At 39.9% G+C, this 25,873-nt stretch overlaps 1 protein-coding gene across 4 annotated transcripts in view; it reads right to left on the bottom strand.

Moving 5' to 3' along the window:
• Window positions 1-2,734: 2,734 nt before the first annotated feature.
• Window positions 2,735-25,873, bottom strand: part of MMD (monocyte to macrophage differentiation associated) — a 28,791-nt gene continuing 5,652 nt past the window's right edge. For 2 of the 4 annotated variants that reach the window (XM_061175990.1, XM_061175991.1), the window contains exons 2-7: window positions 22,464-22,545; window positions 17,911-18,071; window positions 14,152-14,226; window positions 12,424-12,525; window positions 10,368-10,437; window positions 2,735-4,635 (exon numbers count right to left, since the gene is read on the bottom strand). In XM_061175990.1, coding sequence (XP_061031973.1) covers window positions 4,435-4,635; window positions 10,368-10,437; window positions 12,424-12,525; window positions 14,152-14,226; window positions 17,911-18,071; window positions 22,464-22,545 — 691 coding nt within the window. In that variant the 3' untranslated portion in view covers window positions 2,735-4,434. Of the gene's footprint in view, window positions 4,636-4,720; window positions 4,919-10,367; window positions 10,438-12,423; window positions 12,526-14,151; window positions 14,227-17,910; window positions 18,072-22,463; window positions 22,546-25,873 lie in introns of those variants that run through there. The other 2 variants (XM_061175993.1, XM_061175992.1) reach the window with 2 other exon arrangements.

Below are 25,873 nucleotides of genomic sequence, written 5' to 3'. Positions count from 1 at the left end.
TTCTGGCGATGAAAACTATATAATAGGGACCTTCCTGGTGGTGCAGTGTTTAAGAATCCACCTGCCAATGCAGGGGACACGGGTTCGATCCCTGATCCAGGAAGATCGCACAGGCTGTGGAGCAACTAAGCCCGTGCGTCACAACTCTGAGCCTGCATGCCACAACTACTGAAGCCCGTGAGCCTAGAGCCCGTGCTCCGCAACAAGAGAAGCTACCACAATGAGAAGCCTGCGCACCGCAACGAAGAGTAGCCCCCGCTCGCCGCAACTAGAGAAAGCCTGTGTGCAGCAACGAAGACCCAATGCAGCCAAAAATAAAAAAAATAAAAAAACTATATAATAATTTTTAAAAGTGTTTATAATGTAATAAGTGGGAAAAAGCAGTGTAATAATTGCAAATGCGGCATACTTACAACTGTATAAAACAAAAACCAAATCCCATAAATAGGGGGGAAAGAAGAATGGCAGGAAATACATGAACATGCATTAGGAGGAGTGAACTCTATGTAATTTTTAGTTTTCTGAGAGTAAAAATATACAAAATAATGTGTAGAATTACGTTAAAGTTGTTGCTTTCTGAGTGCAGTCTGCACCGAGGTTCAAGGGTTGCAGAACTGAGTGCTATTTCAGTTTATTATTATGTTCAGAGAAGAGGACCAGAGGGATGCAGGGTAGGCAAAATCGTTTTTCAGACTTTTAAATGATGGATAGTTGGTCCTCTGGACCCTTCAGTAAACAAGCTTGGATTTTTCCTTATTTAGGACACACTGTCTAATGTTTCCACGCCAATTTCTCATCAACTCTGCTGTGGTTGCTACAAATGTTCTAGCTGGCCCTTGGTCAGGGAAGCCAGTGAGGCCAAGGAACTGAAAGTCAGGCTTCAGCCAGTCAGTGAGAGCCACCTTGACTTTCATGGACCAGATCAACAGGGTGAAAATCAAGTCCACCCTAAAAACACTTTATTTTCAGTCTCTCTCTTCCGTGACGCCATCCTCCAACCCACCTCTCCCTCTCTTCTTTCATTCCCAAGCCCTCTTTCCACTCCTACTGTGAGCCCAGAGCTGTGCTGGGGACAGAGGTTGTCGAGACTCAGCTCCTGCCATGAGAGGGCAATCCCCAGCCACAGAGGGAGCAGACAAGCAAATGCATCCCAGTGCAACATGACAGGGGCCACGAAGGAGCGTCAGTGCTGCAGCGTCAAAGAGGCCTGGGCCTGGCTGGCATTGGTGGAGGTTTGGACCCAGCAAATGTTTCAGGGCAGGGAAAGGGCTGGGGTAAAGGCATTCCAGGCCGAGGAACAGCAGGTACAAAAGCACAGTTACAAAAGCACCATGAGGGCAAGGTGTCGTCGTGGGACTGGTCTGTGGGGTTCAGCAGGGGAGAGGATCAGGACGAGTTAGCATGTGACGAGGCCCCGAGAAAGAGATTGGCTTGAGTCATATAGACTCATAGTCAACGGCAGTTTTGAAGCAGGGGAGAGACATGCTCAGATTCTTTCAGGAAGATAATGCTGGTAAGTGTGGAGAATGAGCCTGATGGGTGTGACCAGGGCAGGGGTCTGAGGACAGGGAACTAGGGCTTCTTAGGGCCCTGCAGTGGGAAGGGGGTGAGAAACCAGATCAGGGAGCTGGGCCTAAAGGGGAGGTGACAGTTCTGGCTGACTAGTTGGATCTGGGGGGTGAGAGAAATCAAGGATGTAAATGGCTATGGCCATGTCATTAACCAGGATAGGACGCTTCAGATAAATGGGTTTGGTGGGGGAATAAAGAAAGATAATGCACTCAGTTTGGGACAGGGTGAGTAAAATGTTCCGGAGGTGGGGAAGTGGGGCATCTGGGCAGTTGATTAGAGAGGTCTGGCCTTCAGAAAAGTTTTAGGCTGGAGATGCTGATAAGGAAGATGATAGCACAGAAGTGGGGGCAGATGCTGCTCTAGAGAGAGATGAGGTTACCCTACTGGACTAGACGACAGAATTCTTGGGAAGAATAATGCTTCAAGACACTCAGTCTTCAAAATTAGACTCGATGGAGGTTTCCCGAGGGTTTTTTTAGGCTCTAAACTGCGTGACTATTTGTTTTCTTTTCCATGTGCATGCCTGATGAATTTTCAGTTCAAGTTTTTTGATTCATTTGTTCTTGCTGACTCTGACGAATTTTCAGTTCAATTTTTTCGATTCACTTGTTTTTGCTGTGGTGTAAAGTGAATAGGAGGCTTCAGAGCTGGAGAGACCTGGGTTCCTGTCTCAGCTCCCTAAGCATGAAGCAGTCAGAGCAGCTCTGACTCTGTTTCCCACACTGTAGAAGAGGGAGAATGAAATCTAACAAACACTCACAGAGTTCTTACGTTTGCAATATGTGTGTCTGCTTGGTAACAAAAAAACGTGTAACCTCAGTCCTACGGTATATTATATAAACTAAACCAAAGGTCTTCTCTGGGTTGAAGATACATCATTTATAAAATTTATAATCTTTAGGCCCAGACTAGTATATTTTAAACTGAAAATGTGGTTTGATTTTAATGTTTGCACTGGTTCTAGCAATTCAATTATTAAAAAGTGGACTAGAAAATTCTAGATGTCAGGGTACATTTGTTTTTCTTCCCATCCTGGCTTTTCAGAAAAAAAAAAAAAAAAAGGCTACTATACGAATTACATATGCTAGATGAGCTCAGACTTTCAAAAATGCATTATCATTTTCACAGTCATCTAATTTAGAGACAGTGGAACAAATCCAAGTAACAATTTTATTTTAGTCTACAGCACAATTTTTTACATACATTTTAGTGGTTTTGACAGTGGTACTTTTGAGCAGACTTTAAATGAATCCACAAAAGTTAATACATTTAAAATAAAATATACACAATAAAACAAGGGGCATCCAGATGTTCAGAATCATGCAGAAGGGGTGGTCTGGCTGGTGCTATCACCGGATACCTTGCCTATTTAAGAATTCACCAGCAAGAGGCCGTTCTTCTGTTCTTCATTCCCACATAATTTACCAAAGTCAGAGAGTTCTAAACATACACACACAAAATAAACCCTCATTTAAAGCTACATCAGTACAAAATTTCAATGAATTGAATTCAATGTATTGACAAACCAACAATTCCAATGATCAAACCCATCACTAGAAAACAGGCAATATCAGCACCTGATCTAAAGGCAAGGTTATCTCATTTATTAAAACACCAACAGGAGATTAACCAACAATGCAACTAATATGTTAATCTTAATATAAGACACTGAAGGAAAACCAAAAACAATATATTAAATACCACTCCACTGAGCCAGGATATAACCCATGGACGACAGGCACATGAGTTTATCTGTCCAACAGTGCTTTAAATACTTTTCCATGAAAAGGAGGAAAGTGTATCAGAAGATGCAAAGGAAAGGTAGAAATGTGAATTTATGCATCTAGTTCCATAATTTAAAATGACTATCAAACTGATAATATAAAGCTAAGTGACAATGACAACCATTGGGCACCAAACAGGCATGACCACTATTCACTGTAATCCATAACACTCTTCATGAGTTTTCAGTGGATGGCCAACCCAACAATACTCTCTTAGTACAGACTAGATACTCATCCGTTGTTGAAAAAGACCCTGAAGAAGACATGGCAAAGGCATAGAGAAAAAGTTGAATCTTTTGAAAAAGTTAATGATATCAAAATACTTTTCCATCACTGGGAAACCAAACTAGGTCAAGTATACAGCCCAAAGCAACATGGAATTCAGAGTCAGAGGCTGGCAGAAGAGTTTTGGAAAACTTGTAGTTTTTAAAAATTGGCAATTTCTCCATGCTTAATAAAACTATCAGAAGAGGTATAATGTTTGTTCATTTGTGGAATGTTGACAGCTTGCTGCAAAAATTCACATGAATGAGGAACTGCAGAAATGCGTTTCAATGAAGTATTTTTTAAAAATTTACAAAAAACTGAAGTTTCTATTTAAAAAATAACCATGTTATGCCAAGATGAAACATGGTAAAAAGTAGTGTAAATTCTGTCCATGATTCTTCACACAGCTAATGGGAAAGTGATAGAAACCGTTTTCTCTTAAAAAGGAAGTTTTGTTATTGCACTGACTTTTACAGCCTGACCTAGTAATTTAGAAAAATTATGTAGTAAAATCTGTAAAATTAAAATACAAAATTCTGGTTTGTAAACATCAGTTGGCCAAGTCTATCCAGAGTACTTCATGATAGTGGAATGGAATGAATCATTAATTCACTACCTTATTTATCTGCTGTGAGGGGGAAAATTCCAGAACACAGCTTTTATACTTTCACAGTAATTATATTCAAAAGATATAAAGTCAGTACAGCTGTCTTCTTCTTCTTTTTTTCCCTCTGTGCAGTTTTCAGCTCTTACCCCGCTCCTAAGTGCCATAATTGAAATAATACTGGTTTGGAGACCTAGTAAAGATTGGTCATAAATGTCGCATAAAGTCTGTAGGACTTCGGTAAAGATATTTCCAAATGGCATAGTAATGCACTGCAGCTGCCGTGGCCACGAACAGGTGCCAGATGGCATGGGCAAATGGAATGATGCCATCGCTCTTGAAGAACACAACGCCCAGGCAATAAATTAAGCCCCCATAGGCAAGTTCCTGAAGTCCATCGGTGTTACTCTGTCAACAGAGGAAAAAATTTAAAAGGTTTTGATTGTTATTCTGATATGACAAGCTAAAGAGATCACTGCAATTTCCCCTAAGTCTCCTGATTTTCTAGACAATGAAGTAGCTCTGAACAGACAGAATTCTCATCTGTAAACATGAATTACACTTAAGTTGACCTGGGTTACCCTCTGAATCGGCCGTCTTGATTTGACCAAGCAGGCAGGTTACAGGTCCCATGGGAAAAAGAAGCACCTTCTGCTCATTTATACCACGTTTAAGCAGACTGCAATCGCATCTACAAGGAACAACAGTTCATTTAATAAAGTACAGTCCTTGGCTTTCATCCTCCTCTTTAGGAGCTTTCTTCCCTACACCCATGCCACTCCATTTATAATCCACATCTCAGCCTGGTTTTCACTCGCTTTGTCCTCCTCAAACACTGTTCTACACTAATCGCTTTTCCCAGACTCTTCACCTGCTTCTGTGAGCTTACGGCTTCCTTATGGCTGACACAGGAAAATCATAGCTAGGAGTGACCTCTAAGATCTGAGACCATGTAGCACAATATATTTCCTAACCTTCTAGATGTTGCCAGGCCTTTTTGTCTTTGTGCCTGGGAGTTTCTTAGCTTAGGAGGAAATTAACAGTCAGGTGTGCTTTAGCACAAAAAGGAATATTTATAGGCTACTCTTGGTTTTCAAAGACCTCGACCCATCTACAAGATTAGACTGGGCTGTATGAATGAGAGGGGAAGAGAACAGAGGCAGGGCTTAAGAAGTTGACAGAGAAACAAGTCAGGATTTCTGGGGACCAGGAATAGAAAGGTCTCAGGTTCTGCAGGGTGAGTGGAAACCTAAGCCAAATAGTGGCAAGGCCTTGGAAGGGGACAGGTGTGTGGGTGTCCCAGAGGCCTGGGCACTGATGGCTGTAACGCTGTTAGCCTTGGGGCAGGTCCTGGTGGCCAAGTCCAACAAGGAACATGGGGAAGCTCCAGTGCAGCCACCTACTTGAATGGCCCCATGGGCCTTGGCCAGAGCAATGGCAGCAACAGACACGAGGTAAGAACCAAGCGTGAGGATCCAGGGCCAGGGGTGAGGATTAGCCCTATTTTCAAAGTTCACATAAGCACCACGGTTTTCGTAAGATCAAAAGATGAGGAAGGAGCCAATCCAAACTGACTGATACCAGACTTCTCCTTAACCTTGGTGAGATGGCACATCAGTCAGATTTCATTTTATTTAAAAAGTAAAACATAGCAAAACAAAACACCAGCTACATTTATTAGTTCCTAGAGGTTATAAAGCAATTAGTATCCATTAATTATACAAAATTCTCTGTGTATGTGTTATTAGGGGCATTTTCCTAGAGAGAATTGAGGTTTTCATGGGATTCTCACAGGGGCATCTGACTCCCCAGTGAAGACTCACTCATCCAACACAACCTCCTTAATTTAGAGATGAAGAGGCTAAGGCCAGAGAAATAAGTAGCCTGAACAAAGTCACACAGCTGGTCACTGCCCCAAAAGACACCACTCCTTCTTCTTCTACTAAAACAATAAACAAGAGAACAAACCAAGCACACAGGTTGGTTTTGACATACATTCTGTTAATAGGTAGTTCCTCAAGATACCACATCTGCTTATCAACTTTCAAAGAACCAGAACATAGTTAATACTAAAACAAACAAAACCAGGTATGTTTTCTTCATTATCAATGTCATTACTGTGTTTCTATGTACTAGGACTAGTTTGAAGCACTCATTTAATCTTCACAACCCTAACTTAGGTACTATTTTTATCCAAACTTTACAGATGAGAAAACTAGAATACATACAGGTTAAATAATCTACCAAGGTCGCGGAGCTTTTGAGTGTCAGAATCAGGATTTGAACCAAGAACTAAAGTGTTTTATTTCCTGAACTTATATTCCTTTTTTGGGGGGAGGGGGGTGTTTTAAAAATTGATGATTAATTTACATAGTGTAATGCATAGATATTAAGTGAACAGTAAGGTTTGCCCTTCCACTAAGGCAACCACTGTTCTTATTGCTATTACCACAGACTAAGCCTCTCTGTTCTCGAACCTCACATAAATGGAATTATACTGTATGTACATTTTTGTGTCTGGCTTCCTTTTTGCTCAATATATTGATTTTGAGATTCATGCATGTGCTACTGTATATCAGTTATTCATTCCTTTCTATTACTTAGCATTCCATTGATTTATTTAACATAATTTGTTTATCCTTTCCATTCTGGGGCTATCATGAATAAAATTAACATTTATATTGTTTTACAAGTCCTTTTGTAGATATATGTTTTCATTTTTGTTATCATAAATTTATGCTTAATTTTATAATAAACTGCTAAACAAATTTCCAAAGTGGTTATACCATTTTATACTCTCCCCAACAATGAATTAGGGTTCTAGTTATTTCACATCCTTGCTGGGTTTTGGTGGTATCAGTCTTTTTAATTTAATTTTAACTATTCTATAGGGTGTGTAGTGGTGGCATGTTGAGGTTTTAATTTTCATTTCCCTGATTTCTCTGATGACTAGTTACATTGAACAGTTTTTCAAGGGCTTACTGGATACTTGTATCTCTTTCTCTTTGTAAAGTGTCTGTTCAAGTGTTTTACCCATTTTTATAGGATTGGCTTTTTATTATTGACTTAGAGTGCTACAATATTTGATACACATCCTTTGTCAGATACATATAGAGAAAGCAAATATTTTCTCCCAGTCTGAGGCCTGACTATTCATTTTCAAGTTCATTGATCTTTTCTTCTGCAGTATCCCATCTGTTGTGAAACCCCTCCAAATAAATTTTTTTCTTAACATATAGTTTTCAGATCTAGAATTTCCATTTGGCCCTTCTTGCTTGTCTAGTAGTATTTGTTTGGATAATGGATGCTGAGTTGTTAAAGAGTATAGATTTTGTTGTCTTCCTCGAAGGAATGTTGAGTTTGTTCCAGTAGGCAGTTTATTTACCGAAGGATCAATTTTATCCTTTCGAGGTTTCTGGGCTTTGTTATGGCAGTGCCAGAGCCGCTCTCACTCTAGGGCCAGAGTAGCTCTTATCCTAAGGTGTGGTCTTGCTAGGGTCAATGGAATACCTAAGTTGTTCAGCATGGTCTCCCGCTCTGGCTGGCTGGAACTCTGGTATCTCCCAGTACTAGGCTCCTTCTGGAATCTCCATTTATCTTACAGCCTTCCAATAGCTATCCTCAGCCAGGGCACGCAGAGTGTTGCCCTGCACAAATGCAGCTTAGTATTCGGGCAAGGACTCAAGGAAACCCCTTGTAGATTTCTGGAGACTCTTCTCTGTGAAGTTCCCTCCTCTCCAGTACCCTGCCCCAAAACCGCAGCTGGCTCGGGAGCTGAAATGCTGATTTGTTTCCTCCACCCAGACTGCTGCTCTTGGACTCCATTTTCTTTCACAGTTTGGAAAGCATTCCGGGGAGAAAACTGCAGTGCGTGTGAAGCTCATCTTTTGGTTTCTCTCCCCGCAAGCATCATAGTCCTATATGTCTGTGTCCAACGCCAAAAAATAGTTGTTTCACATACTTTTCCTACTTTTATAAGTTCTTTATGGTAGAAGGCTAATTCCGATACCCATTATTCTGACTGGAACACCAAAGGTTTGAGTCTTCATCACTTGTACTGTTTCTTTGTTCCTTCAGATGGCCTGTGTGGTTCTTTCTGATCTGGTCTCTGTCTAGCTCACCAGTTTTATCACGAGACTTGTGCTACCTGCATAATTACACCCCCTCGTGCATATTCAGATGCTCGTGCTCTCCGCATCTCTGGGGCTTCCTTCATGCTGTATCCTCTTCCTGTACCACCTGCATCACTCCTTCCATCTCTTGGCTCCTATTTGTCTTTCTGAATCAGCTTAAATAGCATTTCCTCTGGTACATCTATCACGTGCTCCCATAGCAGGCTGTACTTTCCCCAATCAAAGACATTGTAAAACTTTATGGTAATTTCTTATTTTATATGAATTGTATTTTTCTGCTTGATTCTAAGTTCTATCTGGGCAAGTGTGGGGATTTTCCTGTTTGATTAACATAAACATTAGTCACCTGCTATTGTACTACTTGAAAATGTCAATGAAAGATTTAGGCTAGTAAAAATACTGGATAAACTTGCTCTTATGATACCCAGAGGGAATTTACTTGAAGTTCCACTCTAATGATTAGTGACCCATCAACATAGACCTTGCTCTGGGTGTCTTCAATCGCCCTCTATCTATATGGCCTTCAAGGCAGATCTTCTCATTTCTGACTTTCACCTCCCTCTCCTCACTATTCCCTGTTGCCTTTACCAGCTAAACTGTATGTATTTTTGCTACGAGGTAATTATTAAAGCCATCATAAATCTCATATCTCAAAGAACATATCTTGATACATTCTCATAAGACGTACTCTCTGAAAAAACATAAGCAAACCTATAAATCCTAAACCTTTTACAGGTGTTTTTGTGACCAGGGCAAGAACTATGCACAGCAAAATTACATTCTTATAACTTGCCTATGAGCTCAGGAGGAAATTATAGGTACAATTCTGACCCTTGTAGGCTGAGAAGAGAGTTCAAACTAAACACACAGTGGCTGGTGCCCCAAAATGCAGAGTGTAGGACTGGGAAAACATAAGCTAAAGGCACAAGTGACCAGTAGATGGGATCGTGAGGTTGTTATGTTATTGTTTTAAATTGAGAGATAAACATTGATTTCTCAACAGTAATCAGTCTGAATGGGAGTACAAAACACATATGTGCAAATGCCTACTAAAGGTAATGAATGCCACACTTTCACCCATCAAAGTCCCCAAAAGAAAATTTCAAGCAAAGTTAAAAAAAAAAGCACTTTCCTGAGAAAGAGAAATAATATGACTTAAAAGCAAGTGAAAGGAAAAGTAAGAGTGAAGGGATTTGAGAAATATCCAATAAAATGTTGAGCCAAATGACCTTTTGAGGTCCTTCCAATTCTTAAGTTCTAAGAAGTCACGGGACTTCCCTGATGGCACAGTGGTTAAGAGTACGCCTGCCAATGCAGGGGACACGGGTTCGAGCCCTGGTCTGGGAAGATCCCACATGCTGCAGAGCAACTAAGCCCGTGCGCCACAACTACTGAGCCTGCGTGCCACAACTACTGAAGCCCGTGCGCCTAGAGCCGGTGCTCTGCAACAAGAGAAGCCACCACAGTGAGAAGCCCGCACACCGCAATGAAGAGTAGCTCCCGCTCGCAGCAACGAAGACCTAACGCAGCCAGAAATAAATTAATTAATTAAGAAAAAAAATTCTGCTCTAAAAAAAAAGAAGTCACTAATTTATATTTTCTTCATTGTAAGAAACCTCAAAATTTACCCTCGCCATGGATTTAGGGTTAAGACACTAAGTAATCCAAGTAGAAATTCCCACCTTCACATAATCTCACAATTCTTTGGGAAAAGGGTGGGAGTGGAGGTGGGGTGAACAGAAGGGTTATCCCAAAGAACAAATGCAGCAGATTACCGTATGGAAGGAGTCACACTTAGATGTATAGCTTTTTCAAACTACAGACAGTAGGTAGTACAAGTTGTGGCACTTTGTAATTTATATATTTTTTCTTTTGAATCTCTAGTTATTGGACATGTCATAACTTCAGAAAGAAAAGCTTCGGATCGTATCTATAGACATATTAAGAGTCACAGTGATTTAAAAGAAAATAAGGTGAAATAACTTAAATTATGAAGCAACTTCTTACCATTGATGTCACCACCAAGGCTGGAGAAAACCCCATTGTGAGATAGAAAAAGAGCTCAACCACCTTATACCTGCAGAATAGAAATGTGTTAATTTAATTTAAATTGATTTAATATATCTATTCCTACAACACTCAGACTATTTCTTTACCAGTTTTTCCCTTTTTCTTTTGAAAAACAAATGTAAACTCTTGACTATTCAAATGAAATGTATTTTCCCTGTAGGAGACCATTAGGGCTCTAACTGAAATACTGTAGTTGAGTAACAATGAACTAGCATTTCTTTCAGGATTGATAAGGCATCAAATTCCACATACTACATGCAAAACGTTCTCTGCCAAAAGCTATCATTGAATCCAATTCACCATGCATTTTCCGTTTCTAATCCCAGAGTGTTTGCCTTCATCGCCATTCCAATCCATCGTTATAAGACACTGAAATTATGAAGCTGCACAGGGAATAGCTTGGAGCAGTTTATCAGTGGCAAAGGGATGGGAGCCCTAAGGAACTAAGGGCATGTGTTTTTTGTTGTTATTGGTTTTTTTTTTTTACTTTTTTAAAAAATTTTTTTATTTTTTGAGGGCATGTGTTTTTGATTGTCTCTTAATTTTGTATCTGTACAAACTCCAGTTTGTAAGGCTCATCACCTTAGGTGCAGAAGTCTGAAAATGCTAAAAAACAAACTGTACTGAAATTCAACTTACATTTATGCCTAATCAAACTAGACTCTAAGTTCCTCGAAGGCAGGGACCAAGTTCTGTTTATGTTTGGGTCTGCAGGGCCTAGAACAGTACGTGGCACCATTTAGGTTCTCTGTAATACCTGCCAAACCCAATGGCCAAGGATGACTCGCATCTCATTCTTAGTGTTTTATACTCAAAGTCCACCATGAAGTAATCATATCAGGGAACTGGGGAAGAATGTGGGTTTGGTTTATATTAGAAGGCCTGGAATAGGAGAAAAGAGAGTTGTCTTACTTTACTTCCTAATTTATCCAAGGATATAAATTAGGGGTTTGAGCCTGAGAAGCAAACTGTTCCCTTGGATATATATATAACGCATAATACCACTCAGAATTGCTAATTATGGTCAAAAATGCATTTAAGTGAATTTCAAAGTCAGAGAGAAGTTAGCTAAAACTACCACTTTCTTCTGAAAAGAGAAAACAATTTATTACTTTGTGACAAACACAAGTTATGTTTAATTCTGAGGGCCATTCTGCCAAAAACAATAGATAAAGAATTTAATAAACTGTATCCAATGACAATTATTTCACAGTTGTGAGTTTCTCAAGTTCAGGCATGTGAAATAATGAAAAGAGCCATGGAATAGGAACTAGGACACATGGGTCCTAATTCCAGATGAGTCACTAATTTGATGCATGTACTAAATGTTCTCATTTTTTAAACATGAAATGCAAATAGATGACCTTGAAGGTCTCCTCTAGAACTAAGCTGCTAAATTTCAATAAGTTTTCTTTTTATATTGCTTCACACTTAAGACTAGGAGATATGAATAACGGGTTAAAAAAGGTGTGTCCCATGGTGAGGATACTAAGGGTTTAGATGCCCTTCCAAATGTACCCTTTCTCAGGGAGTCCTAGGTTGGAACATCCTCTGGGTTCCTATCTAGGTGTTCTGTGGGGGCTTAATAGCTATTATCTTCAACCTTCAAAGAAACTTAGAAAAGCAGTTATTTTTCTCATGTGGTAACTGTAAGTCACAGAGGATAAGGCTAGTTTGCTGATAAGACTAGCCTGGCTGAGGATGTGAAATGAGGTCTGACTGACTCCAAAACTGTCGTTTTAGATGAGGGACAAGTGCACCTTGTCCTTCAACTATACCATATATCACACAGGCACCATTCATTTCTGTCTGCAGCAGTCTGTAGACCAATGATGAATATCAAATGGTTCTAAAGATTTGTTAAAACAATATATATTCTATTTATGTATTTCTACTATTTTGAACTGCAAATATAAAGTAAATTGTACTGTAATGTAGATAAAATTTAGGAAGTTAATTTTAAAGCTATCAAATGTAAATTATTTTCTCTTACTTTTCATGGTAGAGAAATACATAAATGGTTCCTCCAGCTGCCATGAGCCAGATAAACCAACGCATATGAGATGCCAGGGGTCCAAGTTCACGGAGATTTAACCTAAAAATGTAAACATGACAACAAAGAACAGAAGTGATAAATGAAGGGAATTCATACAACCTGTGTTTTCCTCTAGTCTTGAAAACTGGGAGAGAAGGTACCAGGACAAGACCAGAAAGAAAAAGCAGTCAACATGTGGTTGGAAGTATTTGGGCAATTGGGATAAAATTAATAACTCAAGGATACAATTGTCGTTCAAGCTTTAAGACTTAGAATTAGTTCCAATGTGGTTTAAAAATAGAACCAGCTAAAAGGAGACATGTAGAAGTAAGTCCCAGCACATCTGTGATGCCCGACTTTCCTTATTAGGCAGATTGCTGTAAAGGCTACTTGCCTTGTTGTTCCTGACTATGTATTTGGGAGCAGATTGTTTACAAAGCTTACTGAGAATGCAACAAAACCCTGAACCAGATCACATACGCACAGTGGATACCTAATACACAGACCAAATGTCTCCATTATCAATTTCTCCACCAAGAGAGAACATGAGAAGATCTAGCCCAATACATGTTATGGAAGATACTTTGTAGGTTAGAATTTAACCATGGACTCTTGTGAGGCCTGAATTTAAAATGCTGCAAATTCACCTGTACTAAATTCAGATTAAGAATAGATATGAAAATAAAATGTTCTGAATGGCTATTACTACAAAATTAATATTTCCAAATGGAAAAGTTACCACTTGCATATCGAAGACTACATGCGAACAAACTGCCTACTGTAATATTTGATTCCTCAGTCTACATTTAAAATTTTTATTTACTTATTTTAAATTGAGGTATACTTCACAAAAGCCTTTAAGTATTCTCACTCCAATATGATTCAGACCTATAATTTAGTAACAGTTACTGGGGAGAGACAGCACTTACTCTTTACTCCAACAGATAATTAGGTTTCTTTTGAATGATGGATGCTGCATTAGTCAGAATCTAGAGGCCTGCTGTTTCTAATGATATATAGTTGATGGCATAATATGAATTTCTGAGTGGTTAAAACTGGACCATATCTTGATAGAGGAAAATCAATGTTTCTTTAATTATGGGTTTCAGAGCAGCAAAAGACTCTATCTGATCTATACCAAAAAGGCAGGAAGAACAAGGACATTGAACTGAATACTAGGTATTTTAAATAGCTAACTAATTAGGCTAGTTCTCTTATTCATACAGCTAAAGAAATGAGAAATGCACTCCATACATAGTAGCTACTGTGCTGTGAAGACCAACAGTATAAATCTCAAAAGCGAGCTTGTTTTCTTTGTACGTATTTACAGTATTTCCACTTAAACAATTAGGTGTCCAGGTACTCTGAGCAGCAGCAGAAGCACATACACAGAACACGGAAGGCAAAGGTAACATGTCTCAAAAGTTAGCGTGCTGCCTACACACAACTTAGTAGCACTTCTCTCAAACAATCCAGTGGCAGATGTGTATTCTGAATGGCAGTAACATTCTCCCCTTAAAATCTGCAATCTGACCCAAGTAAATCAAAATGGGAAAGAAAAAAAAAGCATGTATGTGTGTTGGGGTGGGGGAACCGGGGAGCAGGGATAGGAAGAAGGGAGGGAAGAAGGACCGAGAATTCTCTCATAAAAACACTATCTTCAAAAACATAAAGACTGTATCTTACCATGGGGCGTAAGATGCAGCAATGAAGACATAGATAACCATTCTATCACACATGTGAAAGCAATGCTCCACTGTCCTGTGGGGGGGGGAACAAGTTAGAGTTTTCAGAAAATTTTACGACTGGAAGTAGGGGTTATCACTCCACTATGTCACAACTGCCACTCTTGTTCTTGGTTCTCATGGCATTTATAACTTGGCCTTCAAAGTCGCACAGCTATTTTTAATAATATGGAGCCACAAGTAAAAGCTTTATATTATTTTTAAGATTGCATATACCATAGATCCTCTCCATGTAAGAACCCCACAATAATCAGGAATTCAAAATCTGTCTTTTCTGATATTTTCTATTTTTTTTAGATCCTCTCTAATAGGAAAATGAAAATTCCTTGAGGGCAGACCACCTCTCAACCCCTATCATAGTGCAGGGCACAAAATCATGAAGGCTCAGTAAATACTCCCCAAAGCCACATTCTTTTTAGAACGTCTTAGAAGCAGCTTTTACTCCAAATCTTAGTGTAGACAGTAAGCTGCAATAAAGCAAATTTAGAAACTAATTTAGGAACAGCAATAACACAAACCAGAAAAAAAAAAAAGGCGCATTTGCTGTCAAGAGGGTAGCCACCTGGGTTGCTTCTTCTTTTTTTGTTTTAACAAACTTATTTATTTTATTTATTTTTGGCTGCATTGGGTCTTTGTTGCTGCGCGCGGACTTTCTCTAGCTGCAGCGAGTGGGGGCTACTCTTCGTTGTGGTGCACAGGCTTCTCACTGCAGTGGCTTCTCATTGAGGAGCACGGGCTCTAGGCGCACAGGCCTTAGTAGTTGTGGCTCACGGGCTCTAGAGCCCAGGCTCAGTAGTTGTGGCGCATGGGCTCAGTTGCTCCGTGGCATGTGGGATCTTCCCGGACCGGGGCGGATTCTTAACCACTGTGCCACCAGGGAAGCCCTGTGATCTGGGCTTCTAAGCAAGTTTTTCCTTCTAAAACTGAAGAGTCAGGAAGTGTACAAAGATTTGGCTCACTGAGGTCTATTCACAAAACGGATTAGACAGAATCCGCCCTTTACTGAGGTTATTTATTTATTTATAAATTTTTGGCCACACCGTACAGTGTGCGGGATCTTAGCTCCCCGACCAGGGATCAAACCTGCGCTTCCTGCAGTGGAAGCGCAGAGTGTTAACCACTGGACTGCTAGGGAAGTTCCTGAGGTAATTTAAAAGTACAAATGCATTGCATTGTCTTGAATCCATTTCCAGTCCAAGGGGTAGTAGCTGTGGTTTGGTGGTGCACAAGTACTAGATTTTGCCTCATCGCACACTCTGTGTCGACCAAAGCAGGCTGAGGATGTTTTAGTCACATGTTAGTGAAGAAGTGAAAATAATTTAGATCTAAAAAAGCAAACACTAGATTAATGTTTCTCAAACTTAACTGCCTTTCAGAATCGCCTGGGGAGCTTATAAAATACAGTTACAAACTCCAGTCCAGAAGATCCCGATTTAAAAGGGCTAGAAGATGAGGTAGAAGATGCAGGGAAGAGAAGAATAACTCCTTGGATGACTGTGATTCCAAGCCAGGTCTGGGGTCTTTCTAATTCTGCTTTCTAGACTGTTATGCACTGTTGCAGCAGGTATAGTCAAGCGTGCAGTTTTATTCAAGACCCACCACCCATCTCTGACCCTCACTCTCCTCAAGGGTGAAGCAGAAGTAATATCATCTCTATCACAGAGTGCGTGTGAACATTAAATGAGACGATGTAGCCATGCATTTAGCACAGCACCTAGCACATAGTAGGTACTCAATAAATGCTTGTTCCCTTCCCTCTTTTACTTAAATTAAGGCTATACTTGGGATATTTTACAGAATTAATGCAGAGCAAAAATCCACATGTGGCTTATGATTCTAGCAGTGCTATTTCAAGGTTCAAGAGAGACTAGTTTCTATTACACTTTCTTCTCAGGCCCTGGCAGGGAGGCCCTGAATAACGAAGCAGGCACCTACAACTCTTTGATTCAGATATCTAGACAGCAAAGCCAAGTCAGCCAAGGCAACCACAAGCACTGGATCGGGCCAAGAAGATAATGAAGTGCTCCTGCCTCTGGGCTCTGCAACAGTGCATCCTGAAGAGCCAGGACAAGTTGCTTTTGAGGCTTGCTTTTGAGTGTGTACCAGAGCTCCCTCGTGATTCAATGCTGTGGTTTTGTGTTAAGCCCTGGGAACTGTCAGCTTATAGGCAAAGGTAGCAGACTGCAAACTATAAGCAATATTGTAAAGGGTGCAGTGGAAATAAACCTCAGGACTGGGAGTCAGAGATCCTGGGATGATCAGATTCTGCTGGAATCACTGAGTCTCAGTTTCCCCAGGAGAAAATTATGGGGTTTGGATCAGATGTTCCCTAAGGATCCTTCCAGCTCTAAAAGTCTGATTTTACATGTGAGGAAACTAGGAATCATCATATGAATCCCAAATCCTGCTCTTAAATAAAGCATATCTTTTTAATATTAGATTGTTTGAATAATGAGATTTTTTGAACATTCTATCTATAAAACCAAAAGTTACCTTGTTTTTAATTTTACTTATTTATTTTTTGACTGTGTTGGGTCTTTGTTGCTGCACGCAGGCTTTTCTCTAGTTGCGGCGAGCGGGGGCTACTCTTCGTTGTGGTGCGCAGGCTTCTCATTGAGGTGGCTTCTCTTGTTGTGAAGCACGGGCTCTAGGCGCACAGGCTTCAGTAGTTGTGGCATGTGGACTCAATAGTTGTGGCTCGCGGGCTCTAGAGCGCAGGCTCAGTAGTTGTGGTGCACGGGCTTAGTTGCTCTGCGACATGTGGGATCTTCCCGGACCAGGGCTCGAACCTGTGTCCCCTGCATTGGCAGGCAGGATTCTTAACCACTGTGCCACTAGGGAAGCCCCCAAAAGTTATCTTCTAATATTACATTAAATCACTCTAAGTCTGTTCTGAGTCCTCCTTTTTGAGAAGAAACTTTGCCCTTTTGGGTTGTGCAGAATCCATTTCATAAGCAACTAGATGGTGTGCTGCTACCTTTGTATCACCCAAATTAACCCTTCACTCAAAGGATGAATGCTTTTATGTCCTTCTCATTGGGAGGCTAGGGATCACAATATTGTTTGGAAAGTGCTTGACAGCTAACTGTAGCAACACATGTGAATTTTGTTTGAGTAGATGCACGGGACCTAATTCTGAAAGCTCAACTTTGCAAAACAGTAAACCCTAGCTGTAATATACCTGTAGTACAGCTGTAGTGATCTGTAATTTTCAAATCATTCTCACATGCATCATCTCATTCACCTATCACAACAGCCCACCAGTCGGGCATTACCATTCTCATTTTAGTGATGAAGAAACTGAGGCTACACGAGGCTAAGTGGCAGGGCTTGGACTCAAAGCCCATCTGGTGACTGCAAGTCCAGAGTACTGGTCATCACCCTGCAGCTGCCATGCTCTTCCTTAGTGTGCTGACACACTGGAAAACAGGTGTCAGGATTTTACATTGTAAGTCCTGGGGAAGCAATGTGGTTTTGTTCAGTTTCCGAGCAAAGACCTGCTTTCTTAAGACACAGATAGGGGTGCTCAAATTCTGTCCAATCCATAGGAAATTTCCTGAGTGTCGGGACAGCATTAGACTCTACCAGGCAGGAAAATGTCCACTCTTTGCCTCACCTGACCAAAGCATGCCAGCGCGAGAGGCTAACCCGAGCCAACTATTGTGAGTGACCTGTTGAAACTGCGTACCATCCACTGTACCTTAAGTGGCTCTTTTTCCATGATACGATGTGAAATACTGTGGAAACAATGAAGAGGGCACAGAGGCCCATTCCATAAATCCATGCTGTTATCTTTTCCCAGCAGTCATCAGACAGCCGGTGGAGGAGGGCACTGCCCACAATGGCTGGAACAATGAGGAACTGAGAGAAAGGGAAAGAAAAGTAAATATTCAGCAAAACACTGAATTGAGAACTTTATTAAAAATACATTGGTTTACCAGGGGCAATTCTAGGAAGATCATTTTAAAACAAACATTTGCCTTTCCTGGATAATCATAACGAGAGCCAGATGAAGTTGTCCGTTTACGGCACTGAAAACAAGTACTGCTGTTTAGGGCCCAGGACCTGTGTCCACCAATGGGTACACAGTCAAGCAGTAAGAATGAAACATTACTCAATTGTTGCAAAACAAATGTCCTCTACCCTAATTTCGTTAATTAAGAACACATTTCATCGTATTCTCTAATGTGATTTAGGGTAGGCACTTAAAATATTCAAATGGCAAGCATGTACCCAGATTTCCCAGGGAGGTCTTGATCTTTAAATATTCTTTCCTGTTTCCCCCATGTACTACTGAAATCCCAATATTCCAGCAAAGGGTAACTAAATGAATCAAGTCAGTAACTATTATGTACATACCACACTCAAATAAATCATTTGTTCAAATCATATGTCCTGATTTCTAGTTTGGATGTCTACATTCCACCAATTTGCGAGCTACTGCAGAGTGAAAGGGTTATTTCATTTTTAATAGCACCTTTCATGTAGGCAAGAGTAATCCACTCCTACTTATTCAAATAATTTTAAGAGACTAGAATCTTAGAGAGAACTTTGCTTTCTGCACCACATTTTACACTACATATGGACACAAATTTCAATGTCTAGTCATATCAGTGTGACTAGTAAACATTTTATAATAACAGAAATCATCAGAAGAAATAAACTACTTTATTAGATAGCGGAATAAACATACCTGGCAAAGAATGCAAACTTTAGCAATCTTATCTTTTTTGTCTCCAATACCTTCTATTTCCCTCTTGAAACAGAATATTAAATCCCTCAGATGAGATCAGCACTGAATTTCAAATGCTGAAGTATTCAATGACCCAGAACAAAGAGAAAATTAAGGACAACAAAGATTTTCATAAAACAATTTAATTAATTTTGAGATTATGTCCTTTCTACTTTTTTCATGTTAAAGTATCTTCTCTTTAATGAAATGACGACATTAGATGGAAGTTTCTTGTTTTGTCAGTTTTAGAAATTTTACTGCTCTCTGAAATCCAAAAATCAGGGATACAGTTTAGTAAGTTTAATAAGATGACATTTTTTGTTCTAAAAAATTAATGTGGGGGCTTCCCTGGTGGTGCAGTGATTGGGAGTCTGCCTGCCAATGCAGGGGACACGGGTTTGAGCCCTGGTCCGGGAGGGTCCCACATGCCGCGGAGCAGCTGGGCCCGTGCACCACAACTATTGAGCCCGCGAACCACAACTACTGAAGCCGGCATGCCTGGAGCCTGTGCTCTGCAACAGGAGAGGCCGCCACAGTGAGAGGCCCGCGCACCGCACGAGGAGTGGCCTCCGCTCGTTGCAACTGGGGAAAGCCCGTGTGCAGCAGCGGAGACCCAACGCAGCCAAAAATAAAAATAAATAAATTTATTTAAAAAAAAAAAAAATTAATGTGGATGTTTTGTCAGTTTTTCCTTAACTTTGGTTTCTACAAGTGTTCCTTGTGACAATCCAGAAGAGATAAACTAAGGGATTATTCAGGTCTATCTCAAGCAAATATTATTCGTAAAGGTGAGCTGTGCATCTCAACAGCCAAACCATTATATTTAAATGCTCAACATTATGCTAAGTAATAAGCATTTCATTGGTTGTTTTTTAAAAAAAAATTTATTATTTATTTATTTATTTTGGCTGCGCTGGGTCTTCACTGCAGCGCGAAGGCTTTAGTTGTGGTATATGGGATCTTAGTTCCCCGACCAGGGATTGAACCTGGGTCCCCTGCATTGGGAGAGTGGAGTCTTAACCACTGGACCACCAGGGAAGTCCCTCATTGGTTGCTTTTATTGGTCAGTATTATGAAAACTATCAGAGCACTGTTTTCGTAACTTTTATCAGTGTTTTGCAGTTGGTAAAGGCATATCCATAAAATGGTGGATGTACATTGGAACAATAAGTGAAGGAACAGCCCATATAAACTGTTATTCAAACTTTTATATTCTTTATATCCTAATGCTGACCTAGATTTAAATACACACACCCCTACATTTTCTTAGGGGCCTGGGGACAATTAACTTCAGAAGTAACTTTAATCTCTGTTAAATTCATCAGATATTTAGTTAAGAATAAAAGATGGAAAGAAACCAAATGCCCATCAACAGATGAATGGATATATATATTACACACACACACACACACACTGGACTATTACTCAGCCTAAAAAAGCATGAAATATTGACAATTTGCAGCAACGTGGATAGACCTAGAGATTATCATACTAAGTGAAGTAAGTCAGAGAAAGACAAATATATGATATCACTTCTACGTGAAATCTAAAAAATAATATAAATGAATCTATATACAAAACAGAAACAGACACAGACATAGAAACTTAAGGTTCCCAAAGGGGAAAGGGAGTGGGGGATAAATTAGCAGTATGGGATTAACAAATACACACTACTATATATAAAATAGATAAGCAGCAAGGACTCACTGTATAGCACAGGGAACTATATTCAATATCTTGTAATAACCTATAATGGAAAACAATCTGAAAAATATGTGTGTGTGTGTGTGTATATATATATATAAAACTGAATCACTTTGCTGTACACCTGAAACTGACATAATATTGTAAATATTATATTTATACTTCAATTAAAAAAAAAAGAATAAAAGATGGATATCCAGGCAGGTATAGCTGACAATCAAATTAGGCTGTGCATTCTTTAAAACCAAGTTTGGACTCTAAACATTTTGACCCTCTGATGTTGTGAAGCTCACTTCACAAAGCATTCACTAATGCAAAGACAGGGGTCAGCTCAAGTCTAGAGAATTCCACTAAATCCTTCCTGCCCCGAGAATCCAAACCATGGGTCCAGGGAGACTGTCCACTAGTGAGGTTACTCCAAATTTCATTATTGAAGCCCTTTTATGGAATCCAGGGCAGGCATGTCAGGTACAAACTTTTTTCTAAAGAAAAAAAATTTAGTAAGATTTCAGCATATTAATTATTTAAATAAAAATCTTTTGAGCATCTAAAGAAAAAGGACAGTGATGAGAATAACGTTTCAATATTACCAAGTAATATTTGAATTCCACTATTACAATACATAAAACTGATACTTTATAAAGTTTGATTTCTGCTAAGTAATGACTAAACAGCATTGTTCTATTAGATTACAAAGAAATCCACCAAAAACTAGCTTATTTCAGGTTTATTTGGCATCATGACTCCTTTATAGAAATACTGACTATTCTTTGAAGAAGGGTTCAAGAAATGAAAAGGCACAACTTGAATTCGAGCAAGTTTTATTCTAATAACATATGTATATAACCTACACATTGTACTAACACTGTCTAAAATAATTAAATTAGCCTGTTCTAACACTTCACTAAAGGAATAAATTGGTCTCCTTCTCTATTTCTTGTCTTCAGACTATACACCAGCCACCATTTTTCCCTCAAAAGTCTCACTAAATACAACTTTCAAAGGGAATAATGAAATCATAGATAAAAGGAAATTTATAATGACACAAGAAAATGCCAATAAAATGAAATTAATAAGAAAACTATGAAAATACACACATATTTACAAACACCACAGACAAAAAGAAGAAATGCACCCAAGTGTTAACAATTTATTTCTAGGTAGTTCTGTTTTTCTCATATATTCTTCAGTATTTTCTATGTTTCTTATAATGAATATGTTTTGTTTTTATAAGGAAGAAAAAAATTAGGAATTTAGGGATTAAATCAGCCTTTTCTTCTACTATCAAAAAAATTAAGAATTTAGGGATTAAATCAAACTTTTCTTCTACAATATGGACTAACATCTGCTCTGAGAAGCAATGACCACAGTGGTGATGGAGAGGATGCGGCTACCTGTTTTAGGGGATCACTCAGGGAAAAAAAACACCTTTTTCAACAAATGGTGAATTCTTCTTGCCAATAAACACAGCTGACTGTCTTGAAAAGGTGATTCATTTCATTCCAGGGGTGACAGTCTTCATAGTTTTCTTTGGTTTTTTTTTATAACTAAGGTACTTACTATTATTATTCTTTCAAAGACGATCTTGTCTGAGAAAGCAAGTCCAGGATAGACAGAGCTGACTGTAGTCAGAGCACTCAAAGTGTCTGACATGCTCACAGTTTCTGGTGACATGACCTAGCACTGACACTTTGGAAGGTAAGGTCACAGAGATGGGTAAACCCGACTAACGGGGCTGAGGTTAACAGAGATGATTGCCCTTTCCTCCCACCAAAGCCCTTTGGGAAGGATGAAAAAGGCAGAAAACTCATACTCACTGCATGTGTGTAACAGTTAGCAGCATGTTCATAACAAGTTGGTTTGTAGCGGCCATTGGCTGGGGCCCGGTGGTTCATGAACCTGTAGAGACAAAGACATCACGTGAGAAAAGCTCAGAGCGTGTAGAGCACAATGGTGAAGCTTGTCAGTGGTTGTCTGGTCTATTCTAATTGAAGAGGTGACTGCTGGAAATACCTAGTTACGGGAACAAAACCAAAGCCACTAAACAGTTGTAAACTGAGCCAACAGCCATAATCCTAAAGCGAATGCCCTAGTTTATTGGATTAAGTATTCTTTCAGTTCATTTAAAAGAAAAACTTTCTACCAACGAAAAACAAACAAAAACCATATCCACCCCCTTCAACTGGTATCCCCACAGTAAAAAAATTAAAAATAAAAAAATGGTACAACCAAATCTTATATCTTAACAGAAAAAAAAAATCAAGGTCATTTTTCTAAACTTAACAAATACCAGAAACCACCATTTAATGCAAATTCAGTGTATTTGAAAAGGTTTCTATTTTTTCTCTCAAAATGTATAAAGCTTATACATGTAGATCTTTAAAGCCTCCATCCCATGATTAGCAGGCCTGTTGAACTAGTTTCCCTATATTGCATTACTTGTTCTGGCACCAGACAGCTTAAATAAATGATACCTGGCTGCCTCCTGGCACCTGAAACAAGAGGTATGTTTTCACCTGCATTCTTCCTGAATTAAAAGTTTCCTTCAAAATCTAAGTATGTGACTAGCACCTGATACACTGGCTATAAAATTCATACATACACACATGTGTATGTATCTAAATATCAAAATCTGTTACACATATAGACATATGCCCATATTCCATATCCCCTTTGGGCTAATTTTGTGGCAACCGGCAAAGCAGTGAAAAGCACAAATACCATCGGACATGAAGAGATAAACAGCCTTCTTCTATTTCAGTGTGTGGGTGAGGATCCCTCCAGCCCCAATTCATACCCATGCCATGTTTCATGAGGGATTCTGGTTTAGTCCGTGTGTTCTTTAGAAGGAGGGAGATGTAAACTCAGGAAGATAAAAATGCAGCTGCCTGAAAGAAGCAGATGCAGAGAAATAACGGAGGTAAGAGAGCCATGATGGCATTCAGGTCTCAGCATTCCTGTGCTTGGGGCATGCAAGACGTCAACAGCCTTTGCACAATAAAGTAGCTTTTTGCTTGAGCTAGTTTAAGGGGGTAGGGGGAGGAGATTTTGTTATTTGTCACTAGTCACACCTTATTAATTAACATGATGAAAAAATGGTACCAGGCTAAACCAAACGGCACAGCCAGGTTGCCAAAAACTGACTAAAACACATGGTCAAGCGATTCCAAACAGTGCCCATTTTAAGAACAAAAGACTAGCCAATACTTTCTCCCTGAATTAAGAAGGGCCTGTTATCCCTAGAGCAAATAAATAAAGTAGCAGTCCCTGCTAACACAACATAGAGAGTTCAAGTGGCAGATCCACTAGGAAATGGATTTGGGACCTTGAAGATACCTTACTTGGACCACCAATGGGTAACTATCTAACTAGCGTGCAAAATATACACATATGGAATGGAATTCACCAGATGGCTTGGAAACTGTTTAAGAGAAATGTGCAGTTAACAGCTTCAGAATTATTCCAAGCTATTCTCACACATAGATGAATAAATCTTTTCTCCCCTGACAATCCTTTAAATAATTTTACTAAATTTCCTAAGGAACGAGAGTGTTGCTATATGGCAGTTATTAGTAAAAAGGAAAATAATTACACTCTTGGGAAGGATGCTTTAAAAGTGTCCCTAGCATTCAAGGAGCTACCAAATCATTAGCCTGAGACATAACGACAGGGCTATAAGTAGCATATCCTATTAGGAATTGTAAAGGGTAAAGAGCAAGGCTCCGGGATGGTTGAAGGTAGATTAAACTGTGAGCACTCTGTGCAGGGCACAGTAAGTAGGGTCTGACTACCCACCACCAGGCTGCAGACTAAAATAGCAATTTATATCTCTGGCAGCCCAATCTAAAAATAGTCAGGCTATTACACAGTGACAGGGATAGACTTTCAAATTTTCTCCTAAAAGCAGAGAAGCTCGGTGGCCATGTTTGTGACAACTTAGTCCCTGCCCACCTGGAATCACTCAGGTTAAAGATAAACTCAGAAGTTGCAGAGAAAAATATCCCACCCATGTGACTTAAGGTAGTTTCTCCTTAAGGGCAGGGCCAAGATTCCGGCAATACGGAAAGGGAAGAGCAAGTATTCCAGGCACAGAGCACTGTCTGGGGCCCCATGGGACAGCACATGGTTCTGCCGGGAAATTTACAATGCATTTTTCCATTTCTCTCTGATCTGCCAGGGTACAATCAAGCCTCCAACACGGTCTCCTGCAGAAATCACTATGAAGAAATTAGTTGCCCAAGACCTAAATGGAAAAGCAGATGTAAAATGCAAATAAACTGAGCTTATTCTCTTCCCCCCAAAAAGAATGAGGAAGGTTATCAAGAGTTATGGGAAATAGCACCCACTTATGGAAGACACCTCTACTTAAAGCAAAGCCACCCTAATGGTTATCCAGTGCTAGAAGAGAGCATCCAGCCAGCTTCAGAGGGTTTGAGGGAAGGTGATTAAAGTTTTTAGTTGACGAGGGTTTGTTCATTCATCCCCTCACTTTCTCTTTCAACACTCTCTCCGCTTCCCCTGGCCCAGTGTCCTCATGCTCTCCCCATGATAGAATTTCAAAACTATGGAGAGAGGGACCTGGGGACACTCCTTAGCACACTTTAAATTTAGCTCAAAGCAGTGGCCTTCCGAAGGTAAATCTGCAACCCACCAGCAGATCTCAGAGGTCTAAGATCAAATCTCAGAAGTTGTCCTTGATTCCTCTGTGTTCCCCATACTCCACATGCAAACGCCATCAATGCTACCTTCAAAATATATTCCAAATCAGTTCCCCTCTCTACAGTTCCAAAGATCCTACCTTAAATCAAGACATCGACACCTCTGGTCTGTAAACATACAAAGTCTCTGGTCTCCCTGCCTGCCCGCACATGGACTCTGTTCTTTACTCAGCAGCCACAACTCTATCAGCACCAGATCACATCAAACACTAACCACAGCTTAAAATCTGTCTGGCTTCCCAAAGTGCTTGGGATAACACTGCATCCTCCGTAGGCCACAAGTCCTCACCACTTCTCCAGCCTGGTGCTACCTTCCTCTCACTCTCTGCCTCCAACCGACCGCATCCTTTCTGCTCCTCAAACCACCCAGGTCTTATCTGCCTCAGGGTGTCTGTGTTTGCTGTTTACTTCTAACTAGAACATTCTTCTCCAGAATGCCCAGCTCTCCTCTCACCGGTCAAGCTCAGCTCAAATGTAACCTCCTTGGAGAGGTTTCCTTGACCATCCTA

Source organism: Eubalaena glacialis, chromosome 19 (assembly GCF_028564815.1).
Source record: "Eubalaena glacialis isolate mEubGla1 chromosome 19, mEubGla1.1.hap2.+ XY, whole genome shotgun sequence".
Lineage (NCBI taxonomy): Eukaryota > Metazoa > Chordata > Mammalia > Artiodactyla > Balaenidae > Eubalaena > Eubalaena glacialis.
Note: the sequence above shows the minus strand (reverse complement) of the source record. Positions and strands in the feature narration are given on the sequence as shown.